Source organism: Orbicella faveolata, unplaced genomic scaffold (genome assembly GCF_042242905.1).
Source record: "Orbicella faveolata isolate gen_17 unplaced genomic scaffold, um_ofav_v1 contig_12, whole genome shotgun sequence".
NCBI lineage: Eukaryota > Metazoa > Cnidaria > Anthozoa > Scleractinia > Merulinidae > Orbicella > Orbicella faveolata.
Window position 1 is genome coordinate 24,124,431 of NW_028301539.1, and position 16,550 is coordinate 24,140,980.

General features: G+C 35.8%; 1 protein-coding gene across 1 annotated transcript in view; it reads left to right on the forward strand.

Annotated features, from left to right (window-relative positions):
- The first annotated feature begins 1,426 nt into the window (after positions 1-1,426).
- Positions 1,427-16,550, forward strand: part of LOC110059529 (uncharacterized) — a 28,068-nt gene continuing 12,944 nt past the window's right edge. The window contains exons 1-11 of the mRNA XM_089282914.1: positions 1,427-1,673; positions 3,427-4,150; positions 5,015-5,166; positions 5,539-5,670; positions 6,737-6,850; positions 7,368-7,393; positions 8,528-8,720; positions 11,046-11,138; positions 12,080-12,205; positions 13,659-13,790; positions 14,092-14,205. Of these exons, the coding sequence (XP_089139040.1) occupies positions 1,647-1,673; positions 3,427-4,150; positions 5,015-5,166; positions 5,539-5,670; positions 6,737-6,850; positions 7,368-7,393; positions 8,528-8,720; positions 11,046-11,138; positions 12,080-12,205; positions 13,659-13,790; positions 14,092-14,205 (1,833 nt within the window). The 5' untranslated portion in view covers positions 1,427-1,646. The remainder of the gene's footprint in view (positions 1,674-3,426; positions 4,151-5,014; positions 5,167-5,538; positions 5,671-6,736; positions 6,851-7,367; positions 7,394-8,527; positions 8,721-11,045; positions 11,139-12,079; positions 12,206-13,658; positions 13,791-14,091; positions 14,206-16,550) is intronic.

The window sequence follows — 16,550 nt, forward strand, 5'->3', positions numbered from 1 at the left end:
TTTGCCAAAAGTGTTCAGGCATGAAGCGGTGGCGAAATTGGTAGACGTGCAGAATGAAGGTCTGTGGGGGTAACCCTGTGCGGTTCAAGTCCCGTTCGCTGAGTGCAAATTTTTTCTTTTTTTTTTTCTTCTTCTTATTATTTTGTTATTATTATTATTATTATTATTATTATTATTATTATTATTTCCACATTTTTATTTCCATTATTAAATACAAAGTACAGCGCTATTATTAAGTGTAGGCCCGGTACAAACGCCGCTCCACTCATGTGCCGAACCAAACCTGATTAAGTTCGACTTTAGAGCGACTTTGGAGCGACGGCTGGTTCAGATGGCGTACTTGCGTCGAACCTCATTCGGGAAGCCGGTGGTAACAATTTTCGACGAGAAAATACGCGTTCTGGATTCAAGAACTCTGTCCAAATAGATAAGCTGTGACTAACATTTCGCTGTTATAGCTGTTATATAGTTTGTGATGTTTACCTGATGAATTGTGATTTTAGCGTTGTTTAGTTGTTAGGTTCTCATTAGTTATTAGGTGGAATACCTGTAAACTAGCTCTCAAGCTAAGCGTATATCCACGTTAAATAAAGCATTCATTCATTCATTCATTCATTCATTCATAGCAATATTTAGGGAAGCAAATTCAAACTCAAGGTTCAGTGTTTGTATTTAGACAGGTTTTATCCCGGTTAATTCGACTTGTTAAAGTGAAATCGCATAACCTGGGCTATCATCACGAAGAAAAAGCAAAAAATGAATTTGCGCGAAAGAAACTCGCTTGTACAGTCCACCATGCCCCGTGACCAGCCCGCGAAAACTCAGTTTCAGCTTAACCTACCCAGCAAATCTCGGCTCTAAAACCGCACTCTTTTGAGCCAGGATGCTCTCCCGGCACAAACCTTGGGGAATAGTAATTGATTCCTGTCGGTTTCTGTCTGGGATTTAGTAAGGCCCAGTTCAGACGCCGAACTTTTCATGAGCCGAACTTAATTCGAATTTGGACCGACCCAGATTACCAAAAGTACACCTGTTGATTCAGACGTTGAACTTAATTCGCGGAACTTTATTTAGTTTAAACCAAATCACATCGAAATGATAGCGATTTTCAGGCAAAGTGAAAACTGCTTGTAAAATACGTTATGATAATTTATGCATTAGGTTCGGCTCATGAAAAGTTCGACGTCTGTATCAAAACCGTTCCAAAGCCAAAATTCCCGGCTGAGCTAGGCGGGAAGAACGGCTGGGCCGTTCCAAATTCAAATAGCCGTTCTTAATTGATTCAAACGCCAAACTTTTCATGTACTTAATTCAATGTATTTGGTTCGGCTGATGAAAAGTTCGGCGTCCGAACTGGGCCTAAGGGACATTTCTCAAACTCATTCGGTCTGGCTGCACAGCAATGCATGACGGGATAACGTCACTTTTTTTTGGCCCAGTCTCATTGGAGACGGTTCAGCGTCTTCGCTGTGTGGAAGCTTGGTTGTTCTTTTGTTGACGTTCATAACTGCAGTCTTTTAACAGTCAGCTCTAGAGCTGAATTTATAACGGAAGTCTACCCCCAAAAGGATGGATGCAAAGCCTTTCTACTAGTGCTCAATATGACAAGGTAGCAATATAACTGAGGATAAAGTTCCGTCTTCAAGATGTCAAGCCTTATAATATTGGAGTCGGTAAGTTACCTTCGTAATGAACTTTAGGCTTTTATTGACATTCCTTTCGATCTTTACGTTTTGTATTGCGCTGTGTTGACACGACAATTCGCGGCCCACGATGGAAAACTATTGCATTTTCTGTGGTCTTCTTTCACGGGAGGTCTAATTAAGTTTATTATTATTGACAAAATTTCGAAGAACCTGCGTACAAGCTCACTTGCAACATTTAACTGTACTGTTGGTGAAGTGCTTTTAGAGTATGTACCAGGCTTGCGTGAGTTTCACATAGCTATACGTCGTGCCTTTCGTTTTCGTTTTAGAGTTCAACGGAAGTGTCGCTCAACGGCTTCGCGGTGTGATATCTTTGTTTGATTGCGCGCAACGTTCGGGGAAACAAACAACCAATAAAATTATGGACCAATGCAAAACATGATATATTTACTTTGTACTTCGAGGGTATGTAATTTCAGTTTTTGAGGTAATTTGCAGATCATTCGATTTTTGGAAAACTCAAATAGGAGACCGTTAATTCGTCAGAGATAACATAGGCTTTCATGGAACGTACCTACATCGTGATTTCATTTACATACAGTGTAAGCTTACATAAGCTTACATGTAAGCTTACATTCAGCAAAAAACTTCATCAATATTAAGCTTATGTTAGTTACATTTATTGGGGCAGTTGAATAATATACTTTCGGTAGAAATAAAATGAAATCAGGACAAGGAAAAACTAACAGATAGAAATATTAATATTATTATATTAATTATAGCTTCCTGCTGTCTAATAAACATACTGGACTCCCAGAGATGTGAATGGACCCCTTGGTGTCTGTCATTGCTAGGTTACAAACTATAAGTTGTGGATTACATTGTGTACAATTAAATAGCTTGAAAATGCTCATTAGGAAAGCAGGAATGAGGAAGTTTTGATTAGAAATATCAGAATGGAAATCTTTTAGCCCAAATAGTTTTGGTATAAAGGACTCACTTCAGACATAAATTGACACTTTGTGTGTAACATCAATATTGGTATAGTTGGTGATGTTACCAAGATATATATTTTGATGCCATGGAAACTGCATGTCACTCTTGTATTCTGATAAATAATCTTATTAGGCAGTTAAGTGTGTTACATGTGGGTGTGTGGTAAACATTGCGCTAGTGTTATTTTAATTTTTACTTGTTTATATATTTAGTAAATTATGATTAGCCCTGCTGACTTGTCAAGAATATCGCAAAACTTGTGAAAATACCTTGAGTCTTGTATGTAATCTGCCAGTGGGAGGTGTGTATCAGGAAAAAAAAATTATCAGAGGAATTTATTCCAAGTTTGGCCTGGGCCCATTTGAGGGGGAATGTTGTAGAGATGCAAATCAACCATTAAATATTTTTTGCAATATTTGTTCGTTTATATCTGACTTAGGGATCTGGGTGTAAGTTTATTGCTCTTATTTAGTTGTCTGAACATTTCATAATATGTTCTTGTGAAATGATGGACTCCTATCTTACTGTTTTGAAAACTGAAAATGAGGGAAATGTGGAGTTTGGTTTCAAGTTGTTTGTCTATGTATTTCAGAGTTTATTGGAGTAATCAAGTGTTGATAAACAGTGTTTAGATTAAATTTTAGATTAAGTTGTTTTAGTTATGATTAGTAGGTGCATAATTTTTAAAATCCAGTTTTCTCTAAGCACAGAGATCAATCTTGTCAATGTTAGAAATAAGAACGTGAATTCAATCTTTTTCAAAACCCATACCTGTCTTTCTTAGGATGCAGGAGAGCTGGAAGATATTGACGAGAGGCTCCAAAAGGATGGCTACAGAAGAAACATTCCTGTTGAACACAAACTGCGTTACTTTTGGAGGCAGTTTGTACGTTCAGAAACCAGTCTCAAATCGTCTCTTGACAGTGTTGAACAACTCCGCAAACAGCATGGAGAAGAAATGATTGAGGTTGAAAACTATGTTGCACACATCAGGCAACTATCAGATGAGAGAGAAGCTTTGACACAAGAACTGGAAGCAGAAAATGAACAGCTGAAGGCTGAACTTGAACAGATGAAAGTTGAGAAGGAAGCAGGAGCTTATGTTTCAGAGGACATATGTGACATGTTGACTGAGTCTGGTTTAACACAGATTGGAAGAGACACTAATCCAGTCAAGGAGCAGGTGAATTTCTTGATTAAAGAGAGATCATCTCTTTCGGAGAAAGTTAGAAGACTGGAACAGGATAACGAAGCACTCAGGAAGAATTCTGATTCGGAGCAGTCGGATAAGCGACTGATGAAAATTATGGAAGAGGAGAGAAGGGACATGGAGGAAGAAATGAACAGGATGCGTGAAATGATGAAGCAAGTGAAACAAGAGGAGAGGAAGATTCATGAACAGGAAGTAAAGAAAATTACTGAAGAGAATGATAACCTGAAAGCACAACTTGAAAAAGTCCAAAAACAGCATACCGAAGACATGGCGGAGCTGATTAACAGACACCAAGGTTGGTTCTAATACAGAAAAGTCAGGCTCATTACAATTTAGAGTGCCCAAGTTTGTTACATGTACAAGGTTACATGTATGGAAAATATTATTAACTAGGCTGTGTTGCAGCAGTGTCCGCAGAGAAACCCATTGAAAAAAATTGCTCAATGTCTGCTGGTGACAGTATACTTATATGTAAATATGTGAATTATTTTAGCTGTTAGTAATATTTTTAACTCATTTAAGTGTTTTACTAGAAAATACACCACTTGTAAAATTCACAGAAAACTACATCTGCGACCCAAGTGGTATATTTTCGTTATCTTCACTAGTGAGAATATTGATGACCTTATTTCCCACTTTTTCGTGGTTGTTTGTCCACACAGTCAGTTTGTCTATATAGTAAAAAGAAAATTACATGTTGGCTTGAAGATATGAATTTTATTTTCTTTTTTTAAAAACAATGTTTTACTCACTTGTCGTGCTCTTCCATAAAACATTGTTTTTACCACTCACAATTAAAATTCACATCACGCTGCCATGTAATATATTTTTCCAGTGTCTTGCAAGAAGACCAACAATGACAACAACAAACAGAACAACTTTATTCCCACCTAACATGTGCTACATGTAGATATCAATCAAAGGGAAAAAAAGTCCTTGTTGACCTTTCTTGAAACTGGATTTACTAAATGGCATTTAGCTAATTATAATATTATAATTATAATTATAATTTAATTTTTAGCGATTATAACAATTTGTTCCTGTGTACATTTATGTGCATGTATTTGTGTCAAAGTTATTTGCTTGCTTGCTTGCTTGCTTGATTGATTGACTGTCAATGATGTAGTGATTGATTTGAACATGTGGTCCTTTATAACAGGAGAAAAACTCAAGTTGTTAGAAGAGAGGGAACAGGATAAAGAAAAGACAACAGCTCATGTAGGCAAGGCTGACAAAGTAATGGCTGAAGTTGAAGAGCTTAAAGGAAAAATGAGAACTATTGAACTTGAGAAAACGACTCTTCAAACAACGGTAAGTTCCTAGCTGTAATTTGTGTTTGTCCTTCGTCTTAGGTGTCACATGAGTGAATGCAGTGGGTCTGAAGGTGGGTGATGGGACTTATTCAAGACTGGAAGCAGATGAGACATCTTTAGCTTTTAACTTTGTATATGTTTACATCTCTATTTATAAAGTTACTTTTGATTTATTTCTAAATACACGACTGTACTCTTTATTGTATCAGGATACATAGCTGCGTAATTTTTGTAGTCTTATGGTTGTTATAGGCAGCTAATACCTTACTTATAAGCTTCAAATTATTGTATTCTTCTTTCCTTTTTTTTGGTAGAAATAAATGTTGTTGTTGTTGTCTTTTCATTATATACATTGTATTTTTGCCCACAGGTACGGTCACTTGAAGAAGAAATTGATAAGGAAAAGGAAGAACTAAATAAGAATAAAGCATCTCAAGAAGTTTCACTCAAGAAACTTAAAACAGAGCTCTCTGGAACTAAACAAAAACTCCAGGAAACTGAGGTTAGTGATAGCTAACAGTGCGTGTTTACTCCAGCCTACAAATGTATAATTATACACTGTCATAACTGAACAAGGAACAACAGCAAAAGTTTTTGACTTTTCATTTTAAACTTGATCTCTACATCTTGTACTATACGGGAATCTCTGTTTACAATAATTATTTGCAGCATTAGCAAGCATTCTTGTACAAAACTATCAACTCTGAATATTGAGGACATGGCACTGACCCAAGAAATGTTAAGCCTGATGCCATTTTTGAGTTACTTAGCTCAAGAATTTTGCAGTTTTTGAACACTAATTTCTCCTTAAAGATTAAATCCAGAGAACTAATCATTTCTGTCACCAATAAGAGTACGTTTCCCAAGCTCTTTAAATGTTTGGGGTCAAACATGCATTTAGCATGCTGTGTGCTTTGCAAATACAGTAAACACCCATTATGAGAACTTATGATTTCGGGGTTCAGGTTGATCAAGTCCTTATTTACTGCGTGCTTAGTGAGAAATCAGCCTGAAAATGCTCTGAAAATTTGTTTCAGAAATTAATACAATACAATATACATTTACTAGAGGTTTGATTTAGCCCTCATGATCCTCCCCCCCCCCCCCCCCAAAAAAAAAAGATACTTAAGACACCCAGGTAACTGTTAGGAAAATGGTGTCAACAGTCCTAGCCTTCCTGTCAGGCACTGTATGGCTCTTAGAGTTTGTATCGTCCAGTAGTACTTTTAATATGAGTGCTTTCTTATTCTGGCATCCTTTCTTTTTATACAGTCATGTATAAGAACATGTTTTATTTATCAGGCTGATTTGGTTCTTTTATATATATGGTGCTTTACTGGCCAACTTTCAGCCTGATTTTCTTAATCCTAGTTCATGGATTCAGGAGTTTGCCTCTTTGCTGGCACTGGTTCTCCTTATTGTAACAGATGACAGGACAAATTTATTTAGTATAATATTGTATATATTTAATATCATTGACAAGTTAATCTTACACCCGTATACATTTTAAAAAGTGTAATCTTTTGAGCACTGCAGTTTGAAAGCAGTTTCTTTGAATGTACATTCAGGTAAAGCTAAAAACCAGTGAGGAGGAAAAGAAGACCGTTGAAACCCGCCTACAGGTGGCCCAAAAAGATCTCGCTACCATAAGGGAACGTGAATCAAAGCTTTCCAGTGAGAAGGTAATGGTAATATTGTACATATCCTGACTAACCAGTGGAATTGACTCGTAAGGAGGGTGGTTGTCAACTTGCTGTATGTTCATCTTTCTTTAGAGGTTGATTCCTAACTTAACTAACTTTCAACAGATGTACGGAGACTGTAGAACTGCATATTTGTCAAAAAGTATTGTTTTGACACATGATAGTAACATTACAACAAGTAGCTTGATTGATTCAGCAAGCTTTATATCAGAATGCAAGCAGAAACTGGTTTGATTTGTGCTGATTGCCCAATAATGGCAGGTACAAAAAAAAAAAATTAAATGATTTTGAAGAGTCCTGTAAGAAGAACATTAACATTTGGTTGATTTTAGCTACTCACTGGTTTAAATGTAATGAAAATGATAAGCCTCATCATTTCATTCAAGATGTTTTCGCATACAATTAATGTCTCTCAAGAGAAACATTTATGGTGACAGTGGCATGGTTATTGGAGTGCTGTGTTAATTTTGTCATTCTTGTGTTACTGTATCTGCAGGACAGTGTGTTGTCATCAACTCAGAAGTAAGTTTGAAAGTTTTCATTCCCTTTAACTGTGGCTGTACATGGAAAAAAATTCAAAACATAATAAGAATGAAACCACAACACAGTAACCCTGTTCTGCATACTTCCAATAGCTATGGTGTGCAGAATATGTTCCAAAATGTTTTTATCTAGCCTTCTAGAATCTTCTTTTATTACTCATCTTTTCAGGATTATTAGAAAGTGGAGATTAATATTAATATTAAACTTCCCTTTGCAAAAAAGCTATAATTTTGGGCTCCATCTTTGGCGACATGAGAAAGTCAGGGTTTTCAAAATAAGCTAGCACCTGAGGCAAATCACCGGCTTCTTCAAGCATTTAAACTAGGTACTTTTTGTCAAAAGGTTTATTAAAATCGTGCGCAGTTTTGTTTCATCAATGTAAGATTTCATGATCTGATCTTTCTCAGGAAATAAATGAACAGGTGGAAAAAATCAGACTATGCTGTCTTTCACACAGTTTCCTCCAACAAAATCACCTTTGTGTGCTAGAAAAGCACCAGAATGCAACAGAATGCACCCAAATGCGTACAGATTTTTCAAAAATGTTCATGACCAGCAACCTAACCTCTCATGCTGGACAAGGTAACAAGCTCCAGCACTCTACCACACAAGGCTGCCTTGATCGCGAGCACATAGTGCTTAGCCTACCTTATGATTTCCTCCTGTTAGTGTATTTCAATTTGAAAACCCTGGAAAGTACAAAAGTGGGGAAACAATTATTACTCACCCTTATTTGATCTGTATATCACAGGGTTCTAGGTAATTTTTCAATGCAGGGAGTCTATTAGGAATTCCAACAGGTCAATTACTACTGCTCCCACCACATCATCAGTTAAAAATAAATTTCCTAAATATATATTTGTCGGGCCAATTTTTTGTAGCTGACCTTGTTGGGTTTTTTGACCTGACCTTCAGCTGATGACAGGGGTCTCATTAAGGACCTGGCCCTGAGCAAATTGTCTGTTGTGAGGGTGATTTTGCCTGCCTTGATTGTTGTTCAGATAAGAAATATTTTGCCCCATCTCTGAAAACCAGTTGCCCCTTTGCTGAACACCCCTGGGATGAACATGTTGAATCTTACCGTTAGTTGTAATATTTTTATTGTTGATATAGGCAACAAATAAGAATACAGCAGCTGGATGATGAAAACAGCAGCCTACAAGAACGGCTCAAGACAGCTGATGACACCATTGAACGTCAGATGAAGCAGATTGAGAATTTAACCTTGCAACTAGGAGAGGCAGAGAGAACACTTGCAGAGAGAGAAGAAGATATGGAATCTTTAGACAAGGCATCCAAAGATGAGGTATATGACCATTGAGTTTGTATTTTCTGTAGCAACTTACACTACTGTTAAGTGAGGAGTGCCTGAGGCATACATGGTGAAAAGACAAGATTGAGTTTCAAAACACTCACTTGTCCCACTCATGTTTGCGTGTTTTTGCAACACAGGGTTGAAAATTAACTTTTCCTTTCCTTGTCATCCGATGAATGAGCAATTGAAATCTTTTCTTAGGTTTTATTTAGCAGTGTTTTTCTCTTGCCTTAAAACATAGTGTTAGATCTTTCCACTGGTATACATTTAACAAATAGATTCCATGTTGCCATGCGTCTGTTCAGTAATAGATCACAGATGACGTCAAAATGTGGTAAGAACAAAAAAGTGGCACATGAGGCAATAGCCGAGTGTGTCACTGATGTTCTTACCACATTTTCATATCTTCTGTGATTGATTACTGAACAGATGCACTGCAACATGTAATCTATTTGTTTTATATAATAATGAAACAAACTACATGTACTACAGATAGAGCTTTTTTATTTCGTCAAAATCTTTCAACGTAACTCGAAAGCTAGTCTTTGCCCACTTTGGCAAACACAAAAAAGCCATTTGACGTAATCTAATGTCTCTACAAAATGAAGCAATCTTATTGGTTGCTATGCGTAGCAAAGAATTGTGATTGGTCCAGGAAAATCACACCACTGTCAAACTTGACTTGAACGTCGCTCCTCATGAAATAAAAACTTACAGCAAAAGCAGAGTTGAACTGCGAAATCTACAAATCTTAAAGAAAATGCTGGGAAAGTCAAGTCAGGTTTTGTCATCAGAGCAGCCCTGTGAGCCGAAAAACTTGGATGTTGCCTTGAATATTGCAGGAGTTAAAAAAATATGCTCGGAAAACTTGCGGTTGAGGTCAACCTGGAGGCCATTCGATTCAAGTTTTGAATGAAAGGAGCGTTAGTGACAGTGGAAATTTGTGTCCTTTGTGGTTGGTGATTCTCAAATCAGTTTGAAATAGTGTCGGAGATACTTTAAGTTGTGATACAGTTGGCCTTGAGCTGTAGTGAGCTATACTTTGCTCGCAGCTGTGCCCTGAAATGGACTGAAACATTCGCATCAGAAAGCAAGGTTAAGTGAATATTTTAACTGATTTTAAGAATTGATGTTTTGATATGTCATTCGTGACATCAATCAGTGTGTCGACAATTATTTTGAAACAGAGAGAAGTTGAATTTTTTAAATAAATTAATTTCATACACATTTTGTTAATTGGGTTTGTTAAATTCAAGATAAGGGCAATGGTGCTTGGCTTACCAAAACCAATTTTGTGCTTGGTTTAGCCGACTGAGACTGCTCGAGTATTTTTTCTGAGTCATTTTCTAAGAAAGGAAGGGCATTACCTTTCTTCTTCCTGCTTCTTGTACCTGTTCAATGCCACGACAAGACTTTTTTGTACCTCATCTTTTGCCCACTCTTGTAAAATATTATCTAAATTCTCAGAACATTCCACCATTTTAAAAACAGAGAGGGAAAAACTTTGTAATGATGATGCCAATCTTGCATCTGTCCTCTAATAGATCATAGGCGAGAACCAATCAAAATAGGAGAATAACTTGGGTATTATATAAAATAAAATCAATCCAAATGTAAGTTTACGCACATTTAAAGGTCAAAACTTACAATATTTCTAAGGAAAGTACTTGAATGAGTAAATTCACCTCCAACTGGGGTTCATATAAATGAATCTTCCTCTCTAAATGTTATTTATCTAATAAATGTTATTTTGAGTTCTCCCAAACATATATGAGTGGTTTCTACTGCTGATTTTTATAGACAAAATTTCTGTAGATAAATTTTTATAGTTCTAATATATTTGAGTTTTCTTTGTCTTTTAAATAGTTTTTGTTGTGTTTCCACCACAGTGAAAACATGGGTCTCAACCACTTGGAACAAATATTTTCTATGGGCTACTGTAGTTTCTAAAACTGGTGTTCAGGAATAGTCCTTTTTGACTGAAGTAATGAACTACATGTAATTTACCATGTTACATACTAGCATGTATTAAATGTTTTACACCCAGGTCCCTTGTCTATCTAATAAATAAATAATATAGTAACAGGCTGGTGGTATCTACTAGCAGCTGTTAACTCTATACAGCTTGTTTGATTACAGTGTGAAATAGCGTATTTCATGTCTTCTCCTGTTTCTTTTACAAAATGGGAGGATTGAATCTTTTTGCATACAAACTTTCATTTTCAAAAAGTTGTACTTGCTATATATGCACAAAGGGCTATAATATTTCAGTTGTACATCTATTAATGCTTTTTTTTCAAAATGTATTTTAATTAGCTTAATACACTGAAGGCAAAGTTAACAAGGACTACAGATGAAGCATCCAGTTTAAAGGAGGAGCTGTCTGAAACAAAACGAAAGTTAGATAAGGTACTCATTACTTGTGCAAGTTAAACGCATTTTAACTAGACAACTTATAATAGTTATGTTTGATAATGCAAATACATGTATGGTATCTGATAATGAAGTGAATCATACATGTATGTTCATGAGAAATGCAACTTTATTATATAAATTAAAGTAGTTGCAAAGAAAGCCTAAAAAAATGATTTCTTAACATACAGTACTTTCATTTCATCTACTTATGTTGGGTAACTTACCGTCAAGATCCCTTTCAAACAAAAACTGTATTCACCTTACATGTGAGAGGTTCCAAGTACTTAAACTAAAATGTGCATTATTATCTTGTTCTCAGAAGGCAAGGGGATTTAGAAAGCTATGTAACTATACTTTTGTCTTGAAGTGAAGAGCATCAACATTCTGTGGTTCCAGAAGAAAAACCGAACCAAAATTTTTAAAGGAAAGTATGAACTAAAACTGGCATTTCCAGAGAGATTGGGGGTTGGGGGAGGGGGAGGGAGAGTTCAAACCAAAAAACCTCTATTGGAGGGTATGGATATTTCTGAAACAACACAATCATAATAATTGCTTTATTGATACTTAATGAGTTCTGACAAAGGAGTATTATGTACACTGCAACCCAGTTCACTAGTTCCATTACTTAGTGTTGATGGTGGGAGAATCATGACTTGTGACACCTTTGAGTTCATTCAATTCCTAATGCTGGACCAGCCGAGCCTTGCACATAATAGATAAGTTGAGTGTAAAATTATTAACTACTTTAGGCTGCCAATAACAGATTTACCTGTAGATGTAGCTTTGATATTATTGACTTTGCATTCTTATATTTTTCAAGTGGTAATGAAGCTAATATCCTAATGCTGTAAGAAGAACGTGATATTAGTTATTGTACTGCTGAGTTGTTTTTGTCTAGAATTCTTTCATTGAGTTGTGTTCCTCGCTGCCTTCAGGTGATGTCAGACCACAAGACCAATGAGTTGACTTACCAAGAAAAGCTAAATGCAGAGTCTGGTCGCAGCAAGAGTGCCGAGGAAGAGAAGGCACTGTTACGTGAACAGATTGTTGATTTGAGAAAGGTTAAGACTCAGCCATCATAACTCTTTGCATGCTGAAAGTCATGATAGCTTAATGTAGCAACCAGTACATGTAACTTTTAATTAGCGTAGAGCATGGAATTCTTGCTTCACATACAATCTACCTGGTTACATTTGATTGCACATTTATTGAAATTCTGCAATTAATAGTCACTACACTAGATATTATCTCATGGTTGTGCAATTGCAGCTTTTAAATGACTTAAACTTCGACACTTTTCCCTTTTCTTGCATCAAAGAAAAATCATAACATTTCAGAAGAAGATCTATGGCTGTCTGTATTATTGCTAAATGTTAAAATCCTAAATATGCTTGGTTAGTTTATGCCTATGGAATGACAATAACATGACTGGGGTAATTATACAGACCATCATTCAGAGATTTTCATAAGTTTTGAAGATTAATGCAACCTAAACTAACCAAAGCATTTTTGATTATTTTTCATTCCATCACCCTTATTTGAACTGATGCTAAATAGAGTTTCCGTTGGCCATTGAAGCGTTGGTTACACATTTTTTTATTTAAAATCTGTCCCAATATTGGCTTTTGAGTAAATCAGGGTTTTGTTCAAAAATGCTAATGTGCTGCCTGTTTATGGAAATCTCTGTTGTTGTGAAGTTTGTGTCACTATCGGAAATTTAAATGAGAGTTAGTTAACTACATCCAAATTATTGTTTTAAACTAGTTTGTAATACCTAGTTGTTAACAGTCAGATATATAAATAATTTGGCATTATGACATGATTTTTTTAATACTCCCATTTGTAATAATGACAGAGCTAAACCAAGACATGAAAACTTAACTCTATTCTTCTTCTATTCTAAGCTTTGTTTGGCTATCTACTTCAGAGGAAAAGTGAAGAACAATGTCACAATAGTTAATTGAAGTCATTACTTCATCAAGAAAACAATACATGCATGGATATTTCAACACTTTATTTAACTGATCCCCCCTACTGAGCCATTTAGTATGTTTTAGAGTTCATTTTAACTGTTTCTGTGAAGATGAAAATCACAAAGGATGGCCTCTTCTACATTTAGATTAAGATATGAAGTCACAGGTATCTGTTTGTTTAGGTTTCTTATGCAAGATTTTAGTGAACCAGGAATGTAGGATTGCTTCAAAGATACCCAGAGTTGTATCTGCAGAAATTCTCTGTATACAGCTGCAATCTTTTGAATTATACACGTCTAATTAGTTTAAATTCTTATGTGACCATTTCAGATGAGTTTCTTGCTGCAAATAAATATTTTCCAGTGAAATTATTTCTGATCAGTTTGATATCTAGATTAGATAACTCAGTTGTACATATATTCCGAACTCTTTTTATCAGGTATTGAGAAGTGTGTGTTTTTTTTCAAGTCTCGAATCTTGATATACCCACAAAATGCATCACGCTCAGAGTAAAGTATGACGCATGATGTTGTTATTGCAGGATCTTGAAGCATCGCTTGCAGCTAGTATGAGCAGAGAGAAGGAAACCATGGAACAGACAGCTGTCTTAGAGAAAGAGAAAGAAAATTTGGCTAGGGAGCTTGCATCTTACATCAATAAAGAAAAAGACAAGGTAGGTACAAGATGTTTTTTCTTTGACTTTTGCAGTTTTGTCTTCATGTTCTACGGTGTATAGGTTCACTCATCCAGAAAGCTTGAGTAAATTTGCACAGAGTAAAACAATTATTAAGAATTCAACCTTGAACATTTGCATAAATTTGTTATTCTTTACTTAGTGGCATACATTGTATATATTCTGCCAACAAAACAATTTCATAGTACTTTTATCAACTTCACTCAATTTTTTTGGAACAAGAAGTAAAGTTCTGGTGTGTGTAATTTATTCCATTTCTGTAATTTATTCTTGTTTTTAGTCAAAGAAAACAGATGAACTCAGCCTTCAGCTACAGTCCTTGGAGAATGAAAAGAGCTCACTCCATGCTGTTGTATCTACACAAGAAAGACAGATTAGTGATCTGAATGTCAAGGTATTGTGTAGTTCCATAAAATATCCATACCTCCCCTATGTTGTTTGTGCGCAAGAAAGGCCGGTACTCTCTGTCAAATACTTGATACAATGATTACAGAGAATCAAGGTGTTTAACAAAAAGTAATGGTGCTCAGTACTAGTTCAAAGAAAAGAGCTCCCTTAATGTTGTTGTGTTCTCATTAAAAAAAAAGACAGATTTATTGAGCAATTTTAACATTAAGGTATTGAACACCTTCAGATATCTCTGATTTACCAATAAATTGTTAGATGTTTATAATGAGGGTGATGAGCTTTCCTTAATTTGTGCATGAAATGCCAATAGTCTTTGTCAAACACTACATACAATGGTTGCTGTGTAGCAAGTGTTAAACAAAAAGCAATGGTGTTGATATCAAGTGCAAAGAAAAGAGCTCCTTCAATCTTGTAGTATTCTCATAAGAAAGACAGATTTATTTAGTGATCTCATCATTAACCTTGGGATATTTCTGATTTACTCGTACTAATGAGCTTCTCAAGTTGGACAATGTTAGTCAGACCATTGTCAGTGCTGTTGTTTGTGCACACAAAACGCCAGTACTCTTTGTCGAATACTTTGATACAATGATTACAGAGTATCAACGTGTTCAGCAAAAAGTAATGGTGTTCATAGCAAGTGCAAAGAAAAACGCTCCGTCAGTGTTATTGTATTCACGTAAGAAAACAGAATTATTGAGCAATCTTAACATTAAACTTTTGAGCACCTTCAGATAGCTGATATTTTACCCAAAAATGAGATACTATAGTAAGGGTGATGGGCTTCCCTTTTTTGTACAGAAAAGGCCAGTACTCTTTGTTGAACACCTTTATACAATGATTACAAAGTATCAAGGTGTTAAGCAAATAGTAAGGGTGCTGATAACAAGTGCAAAGAAAAAAGCATCTTCGATGTTGTAGTATTGTCATAAGAAAGACAGATCTATTTAGTGGTCCTAGCATTGAGGTATTCAACACTTTCAGATGTGTCTGTTTTACTAATGAGCTTTCGTAGTTAGATAATGTACCAAAGAACACTGTCAGTGCTGTTGTTTGTGCACAAGAAAGGCCAGTACTCTTTGTCAAATACTTTGATGCAGTGATTTCAAAGTCAAAGTGTTTAACAAAAAGTAATGGTGCTCAGTGCTGGTGCAACTGGAAAAAATCGTCCTCAATGTTGTTGTATACACATAAGAAAACAGATCTATCGAGCAATCTTAACATTAAGGTATTGAACACCTTCAGATATTTCTGATTTTCAAATAAATTAGATATTATGATAAGGGTGATAAGCTTTCCTGTCTTTGGGCAAAAAAGGCCAGTACTCTTTGTCAAAAACTTCATACAATGATTACAAAATATTAACCTAAGGTGTTCAACAAAAAGTGATGGTGCTCAGTACAGTGCAAAGAAAAACGCTTCCTCAAATCATGTTGTTGTGTTCACAGAAGAAAATAGTAACATTAAAGTATTGAACACCTTCAGATATCTCTGATTTACCAATAAATTACTAAACATATAATAAGCAGTGGCGGGTCTAGGAGAAGGGTCTGGGGGACCCCCCCCCCTATTTTGGGTAAAAAAGAAAGAAATCGGAGAAGGAAGAAAAGCCGGCAAGCAAAAAAAGAAGCCCTACCCACCCCCTGTAGCTCAAGGTCTGGATCCAACACTGATAAATATGATGAGCTTGAATCAAAATGCCTGAGTACTCTTTTTCAAACACTTCATACAATGATTACATAGTATCAAGGTGGTTAACAAAAAGTAATGGTGTTGATAACAAGTGCGAAGTAAAGAGCTTCCTCTTTGTTGTAGTATTCTCATAAGAAAGACAGATTTATGTAGTGATCTCATTGTTAAGATATTCAACACCTTCAGATATTTCTGATTCACTGATGAGCTTCTTTAGTTAGAAAATGTTAGAGCACTATCAATGCTGTTGTTTGTACACAGGAAAGGCCAGTACTCTTTGTCCAATACTTTGATGTAGTGATTACAGAGTATCAAGGTGTTAAACAAAAAGTAGTGGTGCTCAATGCTAGTGCAACTGGAAAAAGCTCCTTCAGTGTTGTTGTATTCATATGAGAAAACAGATTTATCGAGTGATCTGAACATTAAGGTATTGAAAACCTTCAGATATTTATGATTTACCGATTAATTAAAATATAAAAATAAGGATGACGAACTTTCGTAGAAAGGGGAAAGAACATGGTTTTATGCAGAGTGTGGAAAATGAGGAGTATAGGAAATGAGGAGTGTGGAAGTTCTGGAAAGTGTGGAAGTTCTGGAAAGTGTGGAGTATGGAATACGTAGAGTGTGTGTGTGTGTTTT